We start from the raw sequence: 23,531 nt of genomic DNA, 5'->3' as shown, positions 1-23,531 counted from the left end.
GTATAGTTTTAAGGTCTTTTTTCCCCTTATGATTTGGAGAAAATGTTCCCATTGTGCAGCCTCTCATATTTGTTTCTTCAGTAAGTAATAGCATAGTCACCTAACTTATGAAGAAATTAGGTTCTCCCAATCCTTGGCAATAGAAGAGATTCTGTGCAATGTTTTATAGTAATTAAATGTGGGTAAAGAAATGAGGAAAATGGGGTCTTTTAGCGGACTCTGTACCTTTGGACACAAGATGCTATTGAAGGGTACTGATTGACATAGAAAGTCACAGAGCAATGCATCCCTGGAAAATCCAGCTGACATGAAGGGACAGCACTGGCTCTTCTGAGTTCCATGGAGTCTTAACTGAGTTGAACAGTTTGTAGTGTTTGAAAAGTATTTTAGCCTCATTGGTTTGGCGCTAAGCTACCTTTTGCTAACAATGGAAAGGAGAATTGAAAGATGACGTAGTTTTAGGCTTATGAATGAAAATAATTTACAAAGCATATATAATTTCAAGCTTTTTAAATAGATGGGTTCTTTTATCAATATATTAAATATTGATTAAATATTGACAAAATATAAACAATATTTCCTTCATTACTTATTACTATATGTCAGGTACTCTGCTAATTGTAACTCGCTGTCTGCTGAAGAAATAGCATTGTGATCTCTTAATATCTTGTTCTTCAATCCAGTGGCTTAGTAGAAATAAATTATTGTCATTACTTCATGCTTAACAAGCCTTGTTACATAATCTCCTTATTTATTTTTAATTTTACTTCTGCAGAACTACTATGGAGCTGCTAAGGTGATTTTCTCTGACAATCCACTTGGTCTGACTTGTGCAATGGTGTGTCCAACTTCGGATCTTTGTGTGGGAGGATGTAATTTATATGCCACCGAAGAAGGACCAATTAATATCGGAGGGTTGCAGCAGTTTGCCACGGAGGTATGCAAGAAGACACACGTGGTCCTCCCTTCCCTATCAGAAAAGTATAAGACCTTAAAATAACTTTAGTTAATGGTGTGGCCTAAGACATCTCTTTTGTTCATGATTCTATTACTGTCTTGGAGAGAAAACTTATACATATTACAGGTAATATGAAGTATAGTCTCAGATTAAAATGTCAAAGTGATCTGTGTTTGTCACTGGCATATGCAACACATGTATTTTTTTGCACAAGCAGTATTTTCAACTACTTGACTATATAAAGTGAAACTTTAGGTGACCATATGGCAAATTAGTTGTGATCCCAGCAAGTTATTATAATATGAAAGTATATAAATTAGATGATCAGGAAACACAACTTGTTCATTAATTTTATATTAAAGTGGCATGGAGACCTTAAAATAAAGAAGGCTATCTTCCTTAACTGATTCTTTTCCAGAAAAACTGTGTGGCCTATAGAGCTTTGAAATGATATGTCAGCATTATTACATAATATTGTTTTAGCAATATATATTTTTTTGGAAAAATAATTAGAATAAAATAAAAAGGGTGTTTTGTGTTGGTATATATTCCATAAAATTTGGTCCTGGCTTTCTCTTTTTATAAACCCATTGTTAATGATTGATTCTCACATACTTTCTTATGCTCTCTGGGGTCTGCTATTTGGAGTTAACAGCCAGCCAGTTCTCATGTATCATTTAAATGATCAGCTTATATAGAGTCTGTAGTAAGATTTTATAATCTTATGGGACTAGTTGGCTGGAAGACTAAATTAAATGCCTGACTACGGTGGACTGTTAGTTAATGACTTACCTGTCTGGAGTTGTCACTGTAAACGCAATGTACATTTTTATTTTTTTTCCTGTAGGACCCTTCCCATAATCTCCCTCAAGCTTAAGCTTTACTTTTCTTTTAGTAATAAATCAGTGTTATTCCCTTCCTTCTTTCAGAAAGGTTAATTCAAAAGAAAGACTCATGGGAATAAGGAAGTACAAACAATTTGAGATTGTGGGTTGTTGCAATAAATTCTTGGATTTAATTTCATTTTATACCAAACTTAAAACTATATTTGACTTACCGAGTTATATAAAGTATTATTTTTACAATATGGGAAAATCCTCCATTGATAAAGGTCACTGAAATGTGCTTCCGTCTTCCTTTGGGGACCCATTGTCTGCCCACTGAGCAAGAACGAGCTTGCACAGGACACAGCCTACGAAAGGCCATGTCACATGTTATGAACCAGCATTATATTTCCTAACACAATGAACTGAATGACATCAGTGATCTTAGTAAGGAGCGAGCAAGGCTCTTCCTGGGAAGGAACTTCTATTACTCCTTCAAAACATAACCAATTTGTTTGAGGCTGTATATGGGAACCTTTGAATTCACACAATGTACAGAATTCATTTTAAGTATGACCATCTTCACAAAGTACCCAGTGAAGAACATAGATTTGGACTACAATAAATGCATCTTAGTGTGAATTAAGAAATTTAGAAAAAGAATGGACATTTTGTTTTATTTCATTTGGACTTTGTGTATCTGTGATTTCAATATCTAATAATAAATGAAAAATATCCATGTGTAAACTACATATTAAAGTGTCCCATTATAGTTTGTGCTTTCATCAATGAGAGTAAATTGTTCTAACAAGTACTAAGTCAATATGGGGTTGACTTAAATTTACCCTCCAGGAAAGTTGAAAAGCTAAGCACTATCTGGACAGTAGAGATATTTGAAAAACCTGAAGAGGGCAAAATTTTATATTCTTTCAGACCACTAAACTATTGACAGAAGCGTTTGAGTCCAAGCACAACATGATGCAAATAGTTCTGTGTTTTGACTGGTAAAACAATGATTGATTTTAGACCTTTCAAGCAATACAAATCTGTTTCTTCAACCGAATTAAGTAAAGGTTAGGAAAGCAGACTAAAATAGAATTTTTTTTCAAAATTGCTTTTCCTATAATTTATAAGTGATTTGTAAAATATCAATGATTGAGTCTTCTGTGACTGGTTAACTGCACATCTTTTACTTTTCTGTCTAAATCTGAGCATGAGAATTGAAGCAAAGGTGTTGGTAAGTAGACGAATTATACAAAGCTTACTTAGGAGACTAACAGGATCTTTCCCTTTTCATTCATTCATTCACTTTGTTTGTTATTTCATCTATATTTTCATTTCTGTTTAAGCTGTGGCTGGTTTTATGTGAGTCACAGTAACTGTGAGTGTGCCTGAAACATTTCAAGTCTCTGTGAAATAAAAACCTACTGGGATCTTTTATTATTCCATATGAAAATTTGGATTGCTTCTTCGATTTCCTTAAAGAATGACATTGGGATATTGATGGGTATTGCACTGAATTTGTAGATAGCCCGTGGCAAGATTGCCATTTTCATGATGATTTTCCGTTTCATCAGTCCTCCTTTAATATCCTTTTTCAGGTTTTTAAAGTTTTCATCATAAAGGTCCTTTACATTCTTATTTAATTAGTCAGTACTTTCTTTTTTTTTTTTTTTTGCTAGTCCTGGGCCTTGAACTCAGGAACCAAGAACTGTCCTTGGGCTTTCTCAAGGCTAGAGCTCTACTATTTGAACCACAATACCACTCCCAGCTTTTTTCTATGTATATGGTACCTAGAAATCAAACCCAGGTCTTTGTGTATGCTAAGCAAGAAATCTACCAGTAGGCCAAACTCCTGGCCCAATACTTTATTTTCTTTGAGGCTATTGCAAAAGGAGCTGCTTTCCTGATTGCTCATTCCTCTCTTTGTTGATATACAGGAAGGCAGTTGATTTTTTAGGATTAATTTTATCTCCTGTTACTTTGCCAAAGTTTCTAATCAGCTCAAGCAACTTGGGAGTGGAGTCTAGAGGGGTCTTTAAATACACAATCATGTCATCTGCAAAGAAGGAAAGTTTCACTTCTTTCCTTATTTGGATCCCCTTTATGCTTGCTTCTTGCCTTACTGATTGTTCTGGCTAGGAATTATAATACTGTTAAAATCATTCCTGATTTTAGAGCAAATGGCTTTAGCTTGTTGCCATTAAGTATAATGCTAGCTGTGGGTTTGTCATATGCAGCCTTTATTGTACTGAGGAATGTTCCATGGATTCCTAGTTTCTCCAGAGCTTTTAGCATAAAGGGGTGTTGGATCGTGTCAAATGCTTTTTCCGCATCTATTGAGAAAATCATGTGATTCTTGTCTTTGCTCCTGTTGATGTGATGAATGATATCCCAATGTCATTCTTTAAAGAAATACAAGCAGCGATCTAAAATTTCATTTGGAATAATAAAAGACCCTGTATAGCAAAAATAATTCTTAGCAGAAAGAACAGCACTGGAGGAATATCAATACCAAACTTTAGACTCTATTACAGAGCTATAATAACTAAAATCAGCTTAGTACTGGCACGATAATAGACCTTAAGACCAATGGAATAGAACTGAAAATGCAGAAATCTACCCACAGACCTATGTCCACCTAAACTTTGATAAGGGAGCCAAAAAAATAGAATAGAAGAAAGACAGCTTCTTCAAAAAGTGGTGTTGGAGGAACTGGTAAAGCACCTGCAGAAAACTAAAGTTGGATCCTTCTATGTCACCCTGAACCAGGATTAACTCCAAATGGATCAAAGATCACGAGGTAAAAGCAGATAAACTGAAAACTTTGCAAGAAGTAATAGGAGATATACTAGGTCTCCTTGGCACAGGTCAAACTTTCTTAATAAAGACTCAGAAACACAACAAATTAAAGAAAGTCTGGACAAATGGGACTGCATTAAATTGTAGAGCTTCTGTGTAGCAAAGGACATAGCTAGCAAGTTAAACAGAAAGCACACAGAGTGGGATACAACAGACAAAGGCCTCATGTCTAAAATACAGTTCAAAAAAATTGAATCTCTCCAAAACAAACCTTCAAAGAAACAACCTCCCATTAAAAGATGGGTCAAAGACTTAAAGAGAGATTTCTCTGGAGAAGAAATTTGAATGGCCTATAGGCACATGAAGAAATGCTTGACATCTCTGGCCATAAAAGAAATGCAAATCACAACAACTCTGAGATTCCACCTCACCCCAGTTAGAATGGCCATGATCAAGAAATCTAATAACAAAAGATGCTGGTGGGGATGTGGCCAGGAGGGATCACTACTACACTGTTGGTGGGAGTGTAAACTCATTCAACCAATATGGAAAGCAGTATGGCCATTCCTCAAATGACTAAACATAGAGCTCCCCTATGACCCAGCAATTCCACTACTTGGCATTGACCCAATCATCCAGAAACAAGGACATACTAAAGCCAGTAGCAGAACGATGTTCATTGCAGCAGTATTTACCATAGCAAAGATATGGAACCAACTCAAATGTCCCTCAGTAGATGATTGGATCATGCACATGTGTTATTTATACACAATGAAATTCTATGCTTCCATCAGAAAGAATGTCATGGCCACATTTGTAAGGAAATGGAAAAACTTGGTAAAAAAATCATATTAATTTAAGTAAGCCAGACCCAAAGGAACATAGGCTCAATTGTTTCCCTGATTTGTAATAATTAGTACAAACTTAGGACTCTCCTAGAAGAGGATTACAATAGCTCAAACCATGGATACATAAGGCCATATAGGATAAGGCCAAATTAATGGACCTCAAGGACATGGAATTAAGAACTTAAGTATCAGTGACTGTTGTTCTTAATGTACTATGGTTTTTTTTGTTTGTTTGTTTTTCGCTTCTCTTGTGTTGCCCTTCGGTTAATCTCATATTATTGTAGTATCTGACTTTATTACCTTGTATATTATATATGTGTGTTTGTTTATTTGTGTATTTGAAATATGAGGGGAAAAAGATTAGGGTAGAGGGTAGGGGAAGGAAAATGGGTACAAAATCATGAGAAAGGGTATCAATGTGTGAGAAATAATGCACCTTCTATCTGGCAAATATAACTGTAATCCCACTATATAGTAAAATAAAAACAAAAACCTACTGGGAATACTGACTCTGTGAAATTCTTATTTTTTTTTTGTGGGTCATATGTGACTTGTCTTATGCCTGGGCATGGTCCCTGAGCTCTTCAGTTCAAGGCTACCACCCTACTCTTGGGCCAAGCCCCAATTCCCATTTTTTTAGAGGTTAATTGGAGATAAGAGTCTCATGTCCTTTTGTGCCCTGGCTGGCTTTGAACCATGATCTTCATTACAGACATGAGCCACTGTGCCCAGCTTCAAGTTTTTTTTTTAATAATACTCTAACCCTGAAATAGTGTATTTCAATAAAGTCATTTGGAAATAGGAGCTCAGAATGAATTTTGTCAACCTTATGCTGCTTTTAACTTACTCTGCAGAAATACAACTCTTGAATGTTTAGAATTGAAAGATATATTCATTACTTTGGATAAACCAACTAAATTGTCATTGTCTCTGCAATTAATTAATAAACTATAAGGCGAGAAGGAATGAAAATATACTTTTCTGTGTGGTTTCTAAAGTTTGAAAAGTGATTTTTTTTTCCAGTTCTGGGACTTAAACTCAAGGCCTGAGGACTGTCCTTAGGCTTTTCCCTCAAGACTAATGCTCTGCCACTTGAGTCACAGCACCACTTCTGACTTTTTGTATGTATATGGTACCAGGGAATTGACCTGGGTCTTCCTGCATGGTATGTAATCACTCTACCATTAGGCCAAACTCCTGGCCCAAGAAGAGTGATTTTTAAATAGAAAAGTACTTGTATGTCTAAATCCACAAGTATAATGAAGTTCCTTGCATCACTACCATAGCAAGGATATGGAACCAACCCAGATTCCCCTCAGTTGATGAGTGGATCAACAAGATGTGGTATTTATACATAATGGAATTCTATGCTGATGTCAGAAAGAACAACATTGCCCCATTTGTAAAGAAATGGAAAGACTTAGAAAAAAATCATATTAAGGGAAATAAGCCAGACTCAAAGGAACAATGTTTTCCCCCATTTGTCATAATCAGTAGAAACCTTCGGCTCTCCTAGCAAAGACTTATAATAGAGCAAAACCTAGATACATAAGGCCATATAGGATGATGCTAAATGAAAGGACCTGCAGGATATAGAAAAGCCATATAATGAGTGATTGTTGTCCTTAATGTACTATGTTATCTCTCCTCTCTTTTGCTTTCCCTTGGTTATCTCATATTGTTACAGTATTTCACCTTGTTATCTGATATATTCTATGTATGCATATTTGGTTATTTGAAATATGGTAGGGAAGGGGGAAAAACAAGATGAGAGGTGGGAGTGAGGGAAGGAAAATGGGGACCAAGACATGAGAAAGGGTATCAATGTTTGTGAAGTAATGCACCTTCTATCTGGTGAATATAATGTAACTTTCTATTAGTTACAATAAAAATATATGGAAAAAAAGAAAAGTACTTCCATGTCAAACTATATCTCTTTAACTGATATTGGAAAGATATGGAAGCAGTTGAGGAAAAAATTAAAAATTCTAACCCTCTAAAGTTTAACTGAATATTTAATTGTGTGCCAGCCAGAAAGTTGATATTTTAAATTGCTGACTCAATTCTGATTTTGGTAATTCAATTTCAAAATTAGTACATGGGTGCAAGTATTTCACAGTAAATATCTTAAGCCATTTTTCTATTGTCTGTGAAACTGTCAGTTATGGTACATATTTTTTGATATTGTACCTTTACGCAGGTTTTCTAATTTTTTTGTGAATGGTACTCCTGGAATTTTAGGCTAAGGCATGTGATTCACTGAGAAAAAGCACTCTTCATTTAATTGTAAGCATATTTCTTAGCAAGATTCTTATTTTTTTAAATAGAAAAGGCCTTTTTTTCTATTCCTGGAATTCGTTTCAATATCATTTCATATGATCAGAGGCAAATGAGCATCATGTCTTTGTTTCTTCCCCTAAAAGTATCCTTCTTTGGTCTCCATTGTGTGTGAATACCTAGAGTCCTAATTTACAGTGGCCCAGTGTACTGTATGTCTGGTTTTTTCATAGGAAAAAAAACACACATAGTTAGTGTCTTTGAGCTTGACATTATCCAATTTTTGCTCCGTGAACTGCAGTGACATATCATGTCATTCTTGTGCAAATAGCCATTTAAAATTGCAAATTATAAAACATGTAATTAATAATGGAAGGAAGTGGGCCAGGTGTGTGGCCTACTGGTAAAGTGCTTGCCTAGCAGGCAGGAAGACCTTTGTAGATTCCTTGGCACCACATAGAAAAAGCTGGAAATGGTGCTGTGGCTTAAGTGGTATAGTGGTAAAGCCAAGGACCTTGCCCAAGCTCTGAGTTCAAGATTTAGGACTAGAAAAAAAATGAAGTAAGAGAAGGTACTTATTTCCTCTTGGTGGAATTGTGAATTAGTTCAGTCATTATAGAAAACTATGACGATTCTGTGAAAAAGGAACTATCACATGATCTAGGCATCCTACTTCAGGATATATTCAAAGGTCATGAACTTAGTATGTCAAAGATAGTACTTAACTTTCCAGACAGAGAAATATCCAGATAGAGAAAGACAGGGTCTCCTGCATTAAGCATGCACATACACAGAAGCTAAATGTTGATTTTATAAAAGTTGAGAGTAGACCAGTGTTTATCAGAGTTGGCAAAGTGGAGTAAGTGAGTGATAAAAAGAAGCTATTTACAGATATAGAACTATAAAAGCACAATGTACTTGTCCTGATAAATAGAAACTAATAAAAGGCAACAGTTGAACTGTCATGATAATATTAAGAAGACAAATACATTTACACTAGCCTTCTAAGACCAAGAATCCATATTTATTATTTTTTTACTTTTAAAATTTAATTAAACCATATTTATACTAAAGAAAAATCAAAATAGATCCAGATTGTTTTTCTTATGAAACAACAAAATTAGAAATTAAAAGTAGAAATATTTGGTTCAGGCATGGTGGTTCATGCCTATAGTACATTTCTAACTAACTCAGGGGTAAAACATCCTTTCACTGGAGAAATTCAACGTTTATCATATCCCTAGGGCTAGATATTGAATGCAGGGCCTTTCATGTTGTGAACAAGTGTTCTAGTGAAGTATATCCAAGGACATTGGACTTGTTATTAAAATGGCATTGAAAACAATGTTGAAATAATTGTAATATACAGAAATGTTATTCCAAGTCACACATGCTTGGGTCAATAAAGCAACTGTGAGATCATCATTCTAATAATTATTCTCTATTCTAACCTATTTGTAAATGATGAGAAAATAGTATACTCATAAACCTTGGTTACTATGTAGGAGTCACAGTAGTTTATTTTAGTTTTATTCTAGCTGTATGCATGAGTAGCTTTTTTGATCAGTTTTCCAGACTGTGAATTCAATGTGCTGAACATATTTATGAATTTATCTGGATACCAGCTATTAATCACAAAATTAGACCTTCCATGTTGAAGTAAAATCACATGAAAAAAATTCATAGCCCTTCATTGCAAAGACCATTTCAAGGGCCTTTACAGAAATTATCTTCTAGTGCTTTTAGCTAATGTTTTAAGATAAGGACTCCAAAACTTTACTGTCTCACAAATCTCCTGTCTGTAGAATATTAATTTCAGAGTTTGGAAAGGAAAAATTGTTCATCACTGATTTATTGCCATTATACAACAAATTGTTGAAGTAATTATGAGTTTAGTTTCACAGCTGATATTCAGAGAGGTAAATAACTGTCCAATATAACAAGTATTTTTATTTTAGATTTGACTTCATCATTAACTTCTCTTCTAGGTTATGTTTTATTTCTTACTTGCTCCAAGAGTACCATTTGTAAAAATGAATCTTAGAGAATACATTGTAAGATTTCTCATGTATTTAAGCATATGAATTACTCAGAAGTTGTGTACTAGGAGTTCTGTGCTTTCCTGCATCTTGGTGATTAAGATATAGAGGGCCCATCAGAAATATTTACCTAGTTAAAGTAGAAATTAAATAAAACATAATATTCTAATTCTAAATTACACAGTGTCCCCCTTTGCCTTAAGGCAGAGGTGTCACATGTTGCCTGTTTTAATAGTGTGAGACTTACAAAGTAAAAATTTAAACAGTCATTACTATATTGATAATTTTGTTAACTGAAGCTCCAAAGTTGTCCTCATTTCTAATGCATGTAAATCACAGCACTAGCTTTTAGGGTCCTTTGCTTAATTGTTATGAGGAAACCTGTTTGTCAGCCCAAGTGTATTCCTTTTCAGAGGATGAATGCCTTGAATAGCATGTATTCAGTGTTTCCTTTGACTTCTTTTACAAAAGGAAGCAAGTTAGAAAGAAAATTACACAGAAGCTCTTGGAAGGGATATAATTTAAGGCAACTTACTTTTGGATGCACAAATAGTAATCTTTCTTCATTCACACATTCAAGAGGTAACCCAACTGTCATCCTACTAATTAAATTATTCCAGAAATCAATACCAGCAAAATGAAAATTTATGCATTATTTTTAGGAAGATTTCTCTTAGGTCCTCACTGATGAAACAATATCTCTTTAGGAATTACCAAAAATTATGTGTATTTCATCATGAAATCAAGTTAAACACTTGCCAGAATATAAGCCCCTGTGGATGTATATATCAATGATGTTTTTATAATTTATTATTATATTCATGGAAGTACTGTACATATCATAAGACTATTTTCTTGTCAAGATTTCCCTATAGTTTACTTACGGTATTGCTTGTTTAATAAAAACAACTAGAATAACTGAAGGATTAGGTTTATCAAAAATTAACATGTATATTGATTGTGTAGGATTTTAGAAAGTGAGAAAGATAAAATTAAGAATCACTCTCAAGTTGCAATTGGAATATAGTTTTGCACTTAAAGTGTGATATACTTTTAGCCAGATGTTAGGGGCTGTTACCTATAATCCTAGCTACACATGAGGCTGAGATCTGAGGATCATAGTTCAAAGCTAACCCATGCGGGAAAATCAGTGAGACTAGTATTTCTAAGTAAACATCCAAATCTGGAAGTAGATCTTTGGCTCATGTGGTAGAGGGTTAGCTTTGAGCAAAAAAAGCTCAATGTACAGCACTCAGGCCATGATTTCAAGCCCCTGGACCAGCACCTGCTGCCCCCCCCACACATACACACAGAGCAATATATTTTTTTCATTTATAAAACACTGTGTAATTATTAGAAAATTATACTCTGTCTCCAGAATGTTCAGAAGGCTGAAGGGAAATCCCATAACTCATCTCTACATCTCAAGCTTTCCATTTCTAAAATCAAGATAATCTGTCCCTTGCCTAGAAATAATGTGAAAATTAAAGAGAAAATGCTCCTAAAGTCAATTTGGAATGATGATGTAAATGTACTTGCCAGATGAGTGAAAGGTCAGAAATCATAGGATGATTAGGTCAGAAAACTTATTTGAAAAGGCTGCTCGGCAAGAGTGCATACTTCACTTCCTTTTTGCTGAGATAATGCTTTTTTGTTTTTTCTCTCTGTGACTTCAACTAATTTACTGAGTTGGATTGATGAAGTTCAGGAATTTGGAAATTTCTCAAAATCCTGGTGAGTAGGCACTCACTTTTGTGGTCATGCTCTGTGAGTAGAGAATACAAAAAAAGAATGTTCTTCTTGACTAGCTCATCACTTATTACCAACTTTGATTATTTGTTAAGCTATTAAAGGAAAAAATACATAGGTGAGGCACCTAGCAAAGTGGTTAGCAGGCAATCAGTGTTCAGGTAATGGAAAGTGAACATAAGTTCACAGCAGTCAATCCAGTAACAAATCTCTAATTACCTCTTCCCAGGTAGTACTTTTGTTGTTTTAAACTGTTTTCCATGATGCAGTCTTTAACATTATAGTCCTGTGTTAAGCTCCTATTTTGAATTTGGGGCCCCACAAGGTGATACTGTTGAGAAATAATTGGATTATGAAGTGTTCCTCTGTATGCATAAAGTCTTGCTGGATAGACTGTTGGAAGATGGGGCCTTGGTGGAGGAAAAAGGACACCTGGTTGTGACTGGTCTCAGGAAGTTGTGTCACTGTGCCTCCTGTGGAAAGTGAAGCACTGTTCTCCAACACCTTCTTTCCACCATGTTCTTCTATCTCACCATGCAGGACACAACCAGAAACAGCACCAGTAAGAGAACACGGACTAAAACTTTTAAAACCAGGAGCCAAAAAGAAATCTCTCCTTCACCAGTTTTCACAAATACTTTGTCATAGCAAAAAAAAAAAAAAGTGACTGACACAGATTACTGGCAGTGAGGACTAGGTTCATAGCAGTGACCACCTCTTACCATGTTGTCCGAGAAACTTCTGGAAGTGGGCATGGCAGAAATTTGAAAACAAAACAAACAAGCAACAGCAACAACAGTTACTGAATTGGGTTTAGGGAAACTTCAGAATACTTTAAGCAAAGCTTATCATGAAACTATCTTAGCAGCCCAGAAATGTGGCTAGTAAAGACACATTTTTTTTTGACTTGTCTGATGGAAATGAAGACTAGATTGGGAATTGTCTTAGAGACCATTTGTGTTGTCTACATTTTGTCCAGGCCCCAACACTTAGTGGGAGACTGTGTTTAATGATCATAGACTAGTTAAATGTGTGCAGGAAATTTCCAAGCAGTTTAGCATCCAGGTTGTGGCATAGAAGCTACTGTGTCTTGGAGACTAAAGTCTCTCCTACCACAACCTCCTATTTCTTCCTTCCATATTGTGTAACTACAGGACCATACAGCTAAACCTAGATTGTTTATTGAGATTAGGTACTGCTATTTTATTTATTTATTTATTTTTGCCTTGAATTGTAATCCTTTCAATTCTTACCTCCTGAATTGGCAGGATTACAGGTATAAACCAGGATTTTTGATCTTATGGATTTTTTTTATGATGCATCATTTTTTTCTTCTAACATTTCTTTTATATTTTAATGAATTTCTAAGCATCAATTTCATATTCTTGTACTTTGGAGACATATATAACACAATTGCTTGTATCTGTGTGTTAACTGTGGATTGTATGTTTACTTCTAGTCTACAGTGTCCCTCTGCCCACTGGCATGTCTAGATACTTTGATATTTAGTTAATCCCCAGGCACTGTGACTGACAATTATAAATAATAACATAGTATCTACCCAGAACATCTACCCTATTGTTGATATATAAGTAGGAAAAGTACAGCGAAAACTTGGCACCTATATTAAAACTTATGGCTTGTTGCTTGTCTTATCTGTGGTTTGTCTCTTACAGTAGGCCTTCCCTAGTTCCAGCTTTGTGCATGGAATTTGCTGGCACTTTTCCCTCTAGCTTTTAGGTTCGTCCAGTTTCCTTTCCTTGGAATTATAAGAATGTAAAAAGCCCTTTCAGCATTGCAGAGTCCTCTGTTTAGATACTGGATTGTCGTCCTTCATACCCTCAGTACTGTGCTCATTTTGTTTTCTGCCTTTTCTTCTCTCTCAGATTATTGGCATCCCGCATTCCTAAACATTGTACCCCTTCTGGGATAGAAGAATGCCAGAATCTCTGTTGTGGTTCTTTTGACCTTGGTCCTCTGCAAGATTTTTGATCTTCCTTCTAGCAATGGCTCCACACTATCTACAACTCCAAGACTGTCGTCTGTCTCTCTTCTGCTGTGCCATTCCCTCTCAGATCTTCCTGCCTTCCATGTAGCTAGCTGCACATAGCTCTCCAGTGTTTCAACCACATTGGTAAAATACTCATTTTCAGAAGAAAATCTATCATAAAAGAAGTGGATCTAAGAAATTATTTGCTCGGTTTTTGCTCTGCCAGAGTAAGGCTAAATTCTGTATGACAGTGCTAATACACTTATGTAAGACATGGTTCCAGACTTTGTAACCAACTAGAGGTTGGGTTTGTTGCCTCGATCTGATAAAGAATTGAAGAAAAGGACACACAAAGATTGGATAAGAAGTTGAAAGCTTAGCAAGGAGCAAAAATAAAGTTATATACCACCTTTTACCTCTTTGTAACTAGCTTGGTCAATATAAACCCCAACCAGAGTTGCAGTGGGCTGCCTTATCCTATAGGAGGCCTGAACAGGTGGGGTAAGATTTTTAAAGACCAGAATGCCAAAAGAGGAGAGCATAAGAGTAAAAGATTTATTGTAAGAGCCAAAATAGTAGGAAGCAAAAGCAACAGATTTGTCTAAATAGAAAGGGTCCAAGAATTGGAAGCCTAACAATGACTTGCCACGTTTCTCTTTGTAGATTGTTTTCTATTCCTTCTCCTCCTCATATCTCTGTCATAGTCCTGTATTTCCTGGACTGGTGGGTATAGTGAGTATCTTTGGGTAGGAATTCCACATATTGAGTCAACAACCAGGCCTCTTCTGATGTATTGTTATTACAGAGGGGCTGGAGTTACATAAGTCAGGTAATGAATTCATTTCTGTTTAGGCAATGTCACTTTTCCCTTGCTGTCTGCCAGTTTTTCTCTTTTAGGGTTCATTTTCCACGTAGTGTCCAGTTAGGACCACTGCTGTTTTTGTGTGCTCCTTGTCCCTCCATTTCTTCCCTTCCCCTTATACTCCCAAAGACAGATAAAAGAACAAACAGGAAAAAAGCAAAGAAATGCAATATCACTTCTAAGAGCATCATATTACTATTTAAAGTGTGCCTCTAATTATTAAAGACGGTAATGGCCTTGAAACATTATAAATGTGGTCAAGGATATAAAAGTTAGCTTACAAGTTTACATTATGCCAATTGCTTTCTCCACAGGTGTTCAAAGCAATGAATATTCCACAGATCAGAAATCCATCTCTTCCTCCACCAGATAAAATGCCGGAAGCCTATTCAGCAAAAATCGCTCTGTTTGGCGCTGGGCCTGCCAGCATAAGTTGTGCCTCCTTCTTGGCTCGATTAGGTTACTCTAACATCACCATATTTGAGAAACAAGAATATGTTGGTGGTTTAAGGTAATACCTGTTGTGACAGTAATGCCATAAAACCATTTATGATACTGTGGGCTCCCGGTTGTATAGAAATCCCAAGCTCACTGATGGAATTCTGAATGGTCTTTTTCCAAATGCTCAAATCTTGATTACATTGTTTTCTCTACGTTCTGAAATTCATATTGGAGGAGGACTTATTTAAGAATTTTTTTCTGTCTTTTTCGGTGATTGAAGACATTGCAGTCTTGCCCTCTTGGGTCAGAGGAACTAATGATATGAGTCAGATGATTTGTTTAATGGAAATAATTCTGAAAATCTTGGATATTAGAGAAACACCAGGCCCTTTACACTGCTGTTTATATAACTATGTGGTCACAATCGTATATTTTCACTTCATAGTGTTTAAACTACTGCATTTGGCTCCAATTTCTATCAGGGCCCAGCAAAATTGCTCTCTATAAATGTATGGTTTTGGACCATCAATATTTGTAGCATTTTAATATTTAGTAATATTCATAATATTTAGTTAGGATCATTATTATTAGTCAACTAGGATTCAGTCACAGACTTATTTTGTTACCATGTGTATTTCTAGATTTACCATGGTCCCTGGTATAAATAATTTCTACATATTTCAGACATTTTGGTCAAGTGACACAATTCTAAACAATAAGTAATGTTAAGTTGTCAAAGTTGCATTATAATACCACTTGAGCCACATCCACTTCCAGCTTTTTTTCTATGTTTGTGGTACTGAGGAATCTAACCCGAGTTCTGGTGCATGCTTGTCAAACACTCTACCACTAGGCAGAACTCCCAGCCCTACTATAACTATTTCATACATGTATTTATATTAGCATTTCTATGTAAGCTACTCTGAATATAAAACTACTTGACTATATATATAAACATATTTATAATTAAATATTTTATTTATTTTCTGCTGGTACTGAGACTTGAACTTCAGGTCAGCCTGATATCCTTTCAGCTAATTCTCTACCACTTGAGCTATAGCTCCATGTCCAGCCTTATGGTGGTTAATTGGAAATAAAAGTTTCAGAAACTTTCCTGCCTAGGCTGGCTTGGAGCCCTCATCCTCAGAACTCAGTCTTCTAAGTTGTTAGGAGTTCAGGCATGAGCCACCAGCACCCAGCTCAAAGTATTCGTTTAACATGCAATAATAGGACATACCTAAAAAATCTTGTGGAAGTGACATATAGCACAAATAACTTGATCCTCATGAAATAACAATTGTTTTATGTTGATTTTTCATTTTGCCAACTTTAGGAATTACACATAATTCATGAATTTGTTTCTCATTGGAAATATTATTTTGTTTTGCTTAAGGATTTATACTATTGTTTTACTGGCATTTTGCCAGAGGCTTATGAATAATGAAATGCATAATATTTTAGCAGCATATGTATGAGTATTATAGGGTTATTTCCAATTATACATATCAGTGAATATGAAAGCCACCTTAAAAACTAAGAACAGAATTTTGTGTACCCTGGTAGACAGTCAAAATCCTTTTGCCCCAATTACATTTTTACAAGAATCCAAAAATAGAACCAGCCCTGTGACTTATTACATGTTGCCAATTTGAGCTGATGGGAACAATTCACCTTATTTTTTATTCCAAGTCAGGATCCTTTGTATGCATTAGCATGAATTATTCGTTTTTGTATGTCTGTTGGATGTACTTACTGGGATAGACTGCCTTGAATTCATGACTAAACAAGATTGCTTGCTCTACTCTGCTCTTCTCTTTTCCTTTCATCCCTCCCTCCCTCCCTTTCTCTCTCTCCCTCCCAACCTCTCTTCTCTTTCTTTCTTTCTTTCTTTCTTTCTTTCTTTCTTTTTCTCTTTCTTTCTTTCTTTTTCTCTTTCTTTCTTTCTTTTTCTCTTTCCTTCTTTCCCTATTTTACTCCCTCCCTCCCCTTCCCTCCTTTTCTTTCTTTCTCTTTCCTTCTTTCTCCCTTCCTCCTTCCCTCCCTCCCTCCCTCTTTCCCTCTCTCCTCCTTTTACTTCCCTCCCATCCTTCCTCCTCTCTTCCTTCCTTCCCTTACTCCTCCCTCTATCATCCTTCCTTTCCTTTCTTTCTTCTTTCTTTTCCTTTTTCATTCATTCATTTTTTTTACTCAGTTAAAATTTTTTATTTGCTTTCTTTGCTTTTGAGTTGGCCTGGTTCCCAAACACATGATGAAATATCAAATCATGTTACCTACGCTGTGTCACTGATTTAAAAGTACTAAAATCAAACAAAATTCCACAAATGTCAGATTTAGCCAGAATTACAACCACAAAATTTCATCTTCATTTATTTTCTCACTTAAAGCTAATTTTCACTTCCTTGGATTGTCAAAAGTGGCCAAAAGAGATTAAACTTACATCATATTTGAAATAAATTGCTTTAAAAGGATATGTTATGTTTTAGCTCTCAGTTTTCTGTGCATTCAAACTAATTGTTTTACACCTGGTGACATGGTATCCCAACCATTTTTTAAACCTCACTAAAGTCAGTGAGTGATATCCAAAATTTAATACCTATTGTTTCAAACACAATTACCATTGAATCTGAAATAAATGTATATAATCATCAGTTCTTTGAATTTACTCTATGAATTCATTTATAAAAATTGCAACTGTATCACACATAAACAATGTTAATAGATTATTGAATATACATACTTCGATTTTTTTATTTAAAAAGCAATGCTCATTAATCATACCATTTTTATCGGTCAGAACTGGGCAATGCATCTTTTGCTTTAGTTATTTCACATTACAATATTTTCATTGTTTTGCATCTCATATTGATGATCAATAAAGAAAAATACGGTCTAAGAGGAATTGTTTGAGCACTAGGAAGTATTCTGATAAAATATGTGATCTGATGCAAATGTCAAGATTATATAATAATGGCTATGTAATAATGCAATCAAGCCAGGCTCTGGCTAAGCATCAAAACTGTGCTTTAAAAAGGATTCTGTAGATACATTCCATTAAACTTAAGACTCGTAATCATAGAAGGAACAATTTCTTTCACGTTATCTGACATGCCACTGACTACATTGAAGGATTTATAACTTCCAAAAGTAAAAATTTCTATCAAAGCTCAGATTGCTTTGAGAAGACAGACAAGAATAAAAGAAATGGTTTTCATGAGCAATAATAAACTTGGGAAGTAATGGTTTCTATCAAATTCATTTTCTCAAGCTCATTCTCACTACACTCTGTATGGGACAATCTCATTTATTATCGTAATTTCAATTACTTGTTATATGCAATTTTTTTTTAAAAAAACAGCATTATATGTCCTGAGTTCACTGTCCCAAGCATAAACTTCATGACTGTTGTTGTTTCTTAGCTTGCCACTGCCATTAACAAAATCAGTGAGAATTATCTGGATTACTCCTAAATAACTTGGCAATTGGTAGATGCATTTTATGAGTACTTTAAAAAAAATATCCTCTAACTTCTACATCCATGAGATGTGTGTGCGTGTGTGTGTGTGTGTGTGATAGTAATGGAGCTCAGGGACTGTTCACTAGCCCTTTTACTTTTTTTGTCCCCAGTCAGAGTTAGCAGGCTCCCATTCTAACTACAGCTCTGTACTCCCCATATTTTGGTCATAAGAGTCTTACAGTCTTCCCTGCCCAAGTTGGCTTCAAATTGTGATCTTCAGATCTCAGTCTCCTGAAAAGCTAGGAGCCTCTTTCATCCAGCCACATTGCTTTTAAAAAAAGTAAATGAATAAAAATGTGCACTAATGCTTCTTCTTTTCTCCTCTCTCTAGCACTTCTGAAATTCCTCAGTTCCGGCTGCCGTATGATGTTGTGAATTTTGAGATTAAGCTTATGAAGGACCTGGGTGTAAAGGTGAATAAAACTTACAATACACATACATACACATGTGTGTGCAGGCAAACACACATATACACACATATACACACATACACACATAAATACACACATACACATTGCTCAAAAAGAAAATCATGACCTCTGGCTGCACCGCAAATGTCATGCATTTTAGGAAAGAACAATTAAAAGCTACACCAGGCAGAATCAGAAAGATGCTTTTCCTTGCTTAGGGCATTAGTCTGTCTACTGTCTGAATGCCACTAGCCTGGAAAAGGGCAATCGATAGTTCTCATCTGGCACGCCTGCATGTGATTAATTGTCTGTAAGAAACAAATTCCTAAATTGCTTTAGGGGTTGGGTGTAGCTAATAGAAGGATTTGGTTTTCTAGGAAGACTTGATTTCTAAATTCATGTTTTTTTGTTTTTTTCATGAAACTTGTATGCTGTCTGAAACATTACTATTTTACAATTTGGAGCATCATATCTTGCAGACATTGATATTATTTATGATCTGCAAAATTTCATTATTGTTAATGCTATAATCCTTTCTTGACATAAGCAGAAATTCAGTGGCAGTAGAAAGCAACCACTCTGTATATTAAATGTGTGTATGTGTGTGTGTGTGTGTGTGTGTGTGTGTGTGTGTGTGTGTGTAAAGTACTGTGTAATTCTCAAGGATGATTGAGAGGTTGACATATTTTATTTTCAGAATATAGCTGTAGCTATTCCTGTTTTTTTTTAAATTAAGGGTATTTATGCAGGGGTAGATTCAAATGGTGTAATTTCTTATAAAAATGAATTCATATCCCATCAAAATGAATAACAGTTTTAGGGGTGGGTTAAAGGAAGGGGATGAAGGAATGAAGAGAGAAAGGGGGAGAATGCACTTATAATATTCAGTGCATATCATATGAAACTAGGAAAATTGAGGCTGTGTGTTGGGAAGATTGAGGGAAAATGGCTGATATCTGTCAAGATGTATTGTACTTATAAACTAATTGTTTGAATGGGAACCCCTTTATATTAGATGAGGTAGTACATATGATAAAGTAAGAGTATTATAATTCAGGTATTTAATTGAGAATATTATTTCTTTGTTTCAAAAATTCTAACTTTCTATATAACACTACAGATTAATAATGTAAAATGATTTACCTAACATATTTTAAAATATGCATTTTTGCAAAGGAGTTAGAAAGATACTCCTAGCTTTCTAATTAGTGAACAAAATCTGAAGTTAACATATATTTTCAAGTCAGCAAAAATTTCCTGCAGCCTTTGATGCATAAGGTCTGTTCTATCCACTCATGCTCCAGCTGTGTTTGGATAAATGTTCTAATTACTAGTTAACAAAGTTTTATTTCATTTACTCAAAAATAATTATCCAAGACTTGTTTTACACAAGAGTGTCCACACCTAGAACCACCTTCCTTTGAATTCTGATGTGTGTACTAAGAATTCTATCATTCAGATAGTTGCAGCTAATTGTGTGTTGACTTCAGTTCCTCATCATCACTCCTAGATCCTTGAGCAAATTTAATTACTGAATACTTTTAATTTACTTCATATGTTATTACTGAGTGTTTTTTAATCAACTGTCTCTAGAAAATGAGAATTTTGTTACTCTCACACAAAATATATGTACATATATTATAGATATGGGCATACATATTTATAATACATGTAACATACAATATGTAGTATATATGCTATATATAAATATGTATACAATACATGTATAATATATATAATATTTTCACTATTTCAATTGCTGGAATCTCTAGTAGATTAGAAAATGACAAAATGTAAAACTATATTTTGTCTTGAGAGTGCAATTTTTTTATCATACTGAGGATTTTTAACAAAATTTTAGTAACCTTAAAAATTTTATGAAAGTATAAATGAAATTATATTCTACCTTTTGTTTAAAAACAGAAAAACACTACGTTCTGTTTATATGTTAAATTACGTAAATCTTCCCTTTTCTCGTGTCTATAGATCTTTACATTATATATCCTTTAATGAATCACTAGGATTATATTTGTTTTATCAGTATTTTTATTTTATAAATTTATTTATTTAATTTATTATTATTATTATTATTATTTATTTTTGGTGGATCATGATGCTTGAACTTGGCCTGGGCGTTGTGCCTGAGCTCTTCAGCTCAAGGCTACCGCCTTACCTGGAGCCTCAGCCCCACTTCGTATTTTCTAGAGGTTGATTGGAAATTAGAGTCTCAGGTCCTTTTGTGCCTGGGCTGGCTTTAAATCTTGATCCTCAGATCTCAGCCTCTTGAGTAACTAGGATTACAGGTGTGAGCCACCACTTATGCTGGCTTTATCAGTATTTTTTAAAGTTTGTTTTGCATTCAAAATACAATATATATTAGAAGTAAATGTGACAGAGAACAGTGAAATATTATCCTTGCATAGTTGAAAATGTATAAAGCATAGTTTGTTTTGGTTTATGTATTATTTGTTTTTTCTTTTGACTTTCTGATGCCAGAATTATGCTGGCCTTAGAAAAATAAAGTTTCAAACCTTCAATTATCTTATGAATGACAAGAAATTTTTGTCTTAAGGCATGTCCTCTTTTGTAATATTTTCTGTGATTCTTGTTCAATGCTTCCTTTACAAAAGACAGGCACTAAACTATCTTTAAGCATATCTTGAAGGTATTGATGTCTTCTACATCCTTTATTTTGATGTAGATTTTGCCTGGAAATACTTTCTTAGACACATTTTCAGTTTTGGTAAGGATTCTGAATTCATTAATCTAGATTGAAACATAGGACTCAAGCATACAGAGGAAATAACCCATCTGTACACATGATTGTGAATGCCTTTTTTTTGTGTGTGTGTGTGTGTCATGGGGCTTGAAGTTGGCCTGGGCGTTGTCCCTGAGCTCTTCAGCTCAAAGACCCTACCTTTGAGCCAAGTCCCACTTCCCATTTTCTAGAGGTTAATTGGAGATACGAGTCTCAGGTCCTTTTGTGCCCAGGCTGTCTTTGAACCTTGATCCTCAGATCTCAGCCTCCTGAGTAGCTAGGATTACAGGCATGAGCCACCACGCCTCCTTGCTTGTGAGTGCCTTCTTATCTAGCCTTAGTTTTCTTTACCATTTCTTGAGAAGACTAGGTAGTGTCTCTATACATCACATAGCCATCAAAAAGTAAGTTCTCAGAAGTTTTGTATTTTATTGATGGCTTCAATATTTATTAACTTTAATTTATTAACATCCCTTGCATACTTAAGTTGAATGATAACAGTTAATGTTATTCATTTGTCATGAGTTAAAACTTTAATGGCATCCACATATTTTTATGCACTTTAATATTGTTATTTCCCTTGAGTAATTATACTTTTATTTTTCTCCCTGAGGCAACAGTTTTGTAGGATAACACTTTGATTTTCTTCTTTAAGATAAAAATACTGCTCATGGAATTTAATGATAGAACTTGAAATTTTTCCTTTATGTGAGGATTTTTATCTATCTATCAATCTGTCTAGCTGTTGTAATTTATCAAATATTCTTCCAATTAATTTCATGTCAAAATCTCCCATTATTATAGTATTATTTATACTTAGAGAAAAATAAATTCTATTATTTGTATAATAGCTCTTAACTGTAGTGAATTTCCAATAAAGACTACTATGAGTTATTTTTAATCCAAAATACATGACATTGGTACATTTGTAATTGTTTAAATTATATCCTCTTTTCTGTTATATAATTCGGCTCTTAGTTGGACATGACTATATTTGTTTCATGGTTTCTATCTTGTTTCATTTCTCCAGTGTTAGAAGTGTGAAGAGCGCATAATGATTTTGCATTTTTCTATACATGTTAACATATGTACATATGTCATTTCACTAAATATTTTGACAGAACTCCAGTTTTGATTAAACTTCATTTGTGATTGCTAGGCTTTTCTTCTGCTTCATGATTTTAGAACAAAAAATTCACTTAGCTATCTTGATAAATTATAATCCCATTGCTGTTTTTCTTATGGTTATTTGAAGGATGAACTTTCTGTATTTTAGAACAGTATTATAAGACCAATATTAAAATTTCATCATATTCCTGGGCCAGGAATTTGGCCTAGTGGTTGAATTTGGCCTAGCATGCACGAAGACCCAGGTTCGATTCCTTGGTACCACATACATAAAAAAATCCAGAAGTGGTGCTGAGGCTCAAGTGGTAGAGCTCTAGCCTTGAGAAAGTCCAAAGACAGTGCTCAGGCCCTGACCTCAAAGCCCAGGACTGGCAAAAATAAAAATAAATAAAAATAAAAAAAGTAAAATTTCATCATATTCCTAATAGGAGAATTGTACACTAGCAGTTAAAATAATAGTTTATTTCTAAACAAAGCTAATATTTTTAAATTCTTTTTTCTATTATCTTTTTTAAATACTTGGCTTATTTAATCAAATTTACTATCTAAAAAATGTGAAGAGCACAGCTGTTGGTTGCTACGTGAATGTTTAATGATGGATGTTACATACTTCATTTACTGTTAAGAGTTTCACTTTAAAGAAGTAAATACCAGCTGGGTGTCATGGCTCATACTTGTAAATGCTAACTCCCCAGGAGGCTAAGATCCAAGGTTTATAGTTCAAAGCCAGCCTGGGCAGGAATGTCCATGAGACTCTTAGCTCCCATTAATGACCAGAAAACAAAAAGGGTACTCTGGCTCAAAGTGGTAGAGTACTAAAAAAGCTCAGAAAATGATTATAGGATTTAACTTTTGCCCAATATTAAATATATTTTGACCCCAGTATTGGGCCAGAGTAATAACAATATCCTGAGTTTGTACTGGGGTGAAT

General features: G+C 34.7%; 1 protein-coding gene across 1 annotated transcript in view; it reads left to right on the top strand.

The window, feature by feature from the left end:
* The window catches only part of Dpyd (dihydropyrimidine dehydrogenase), an 800,444-nt gene that overhangs the window by 198,060 nt on the left and 578,853 nt on the right, over positions 1–23,531 (top strand). The window contains exons 5-7 of the mRNA XM_090333954.1: positions 776–937; positions 14,664–14,860; positions 18,636–18,717. Coding sequence (XP_090190080.1) covers positions 776–937; positions 14,664–14,860; positions 18,636–18,717 — 441 coding nt within the window. The remainder of the gene's footprint in view (positions 1–775; positions 938–14,663; positions 14,861–18,635; positions 18,718–23,531) is intronic.

The sequence above is a fragment of the Megascapheus bottae genome, chromosome 6 (genome assembly GCF_031878675.1).
Source record: "Megascapheus bottae isolate mThoBot1 chromosome 6, mThoBot2.hap1, whole genome shotgun sequence".
Taxonomy (NCBI): Eukaryota; Metazoa; Chordata; class Mammalia; order Rodentia; family Geomyidae; genus Megascapheus; species Megascapheus bottae.
The sequence above is the reverse complement of the archived record's forward strand: the minus strand, read 5'-3'. Positions and strand labels throughout refer to the sequence as shown.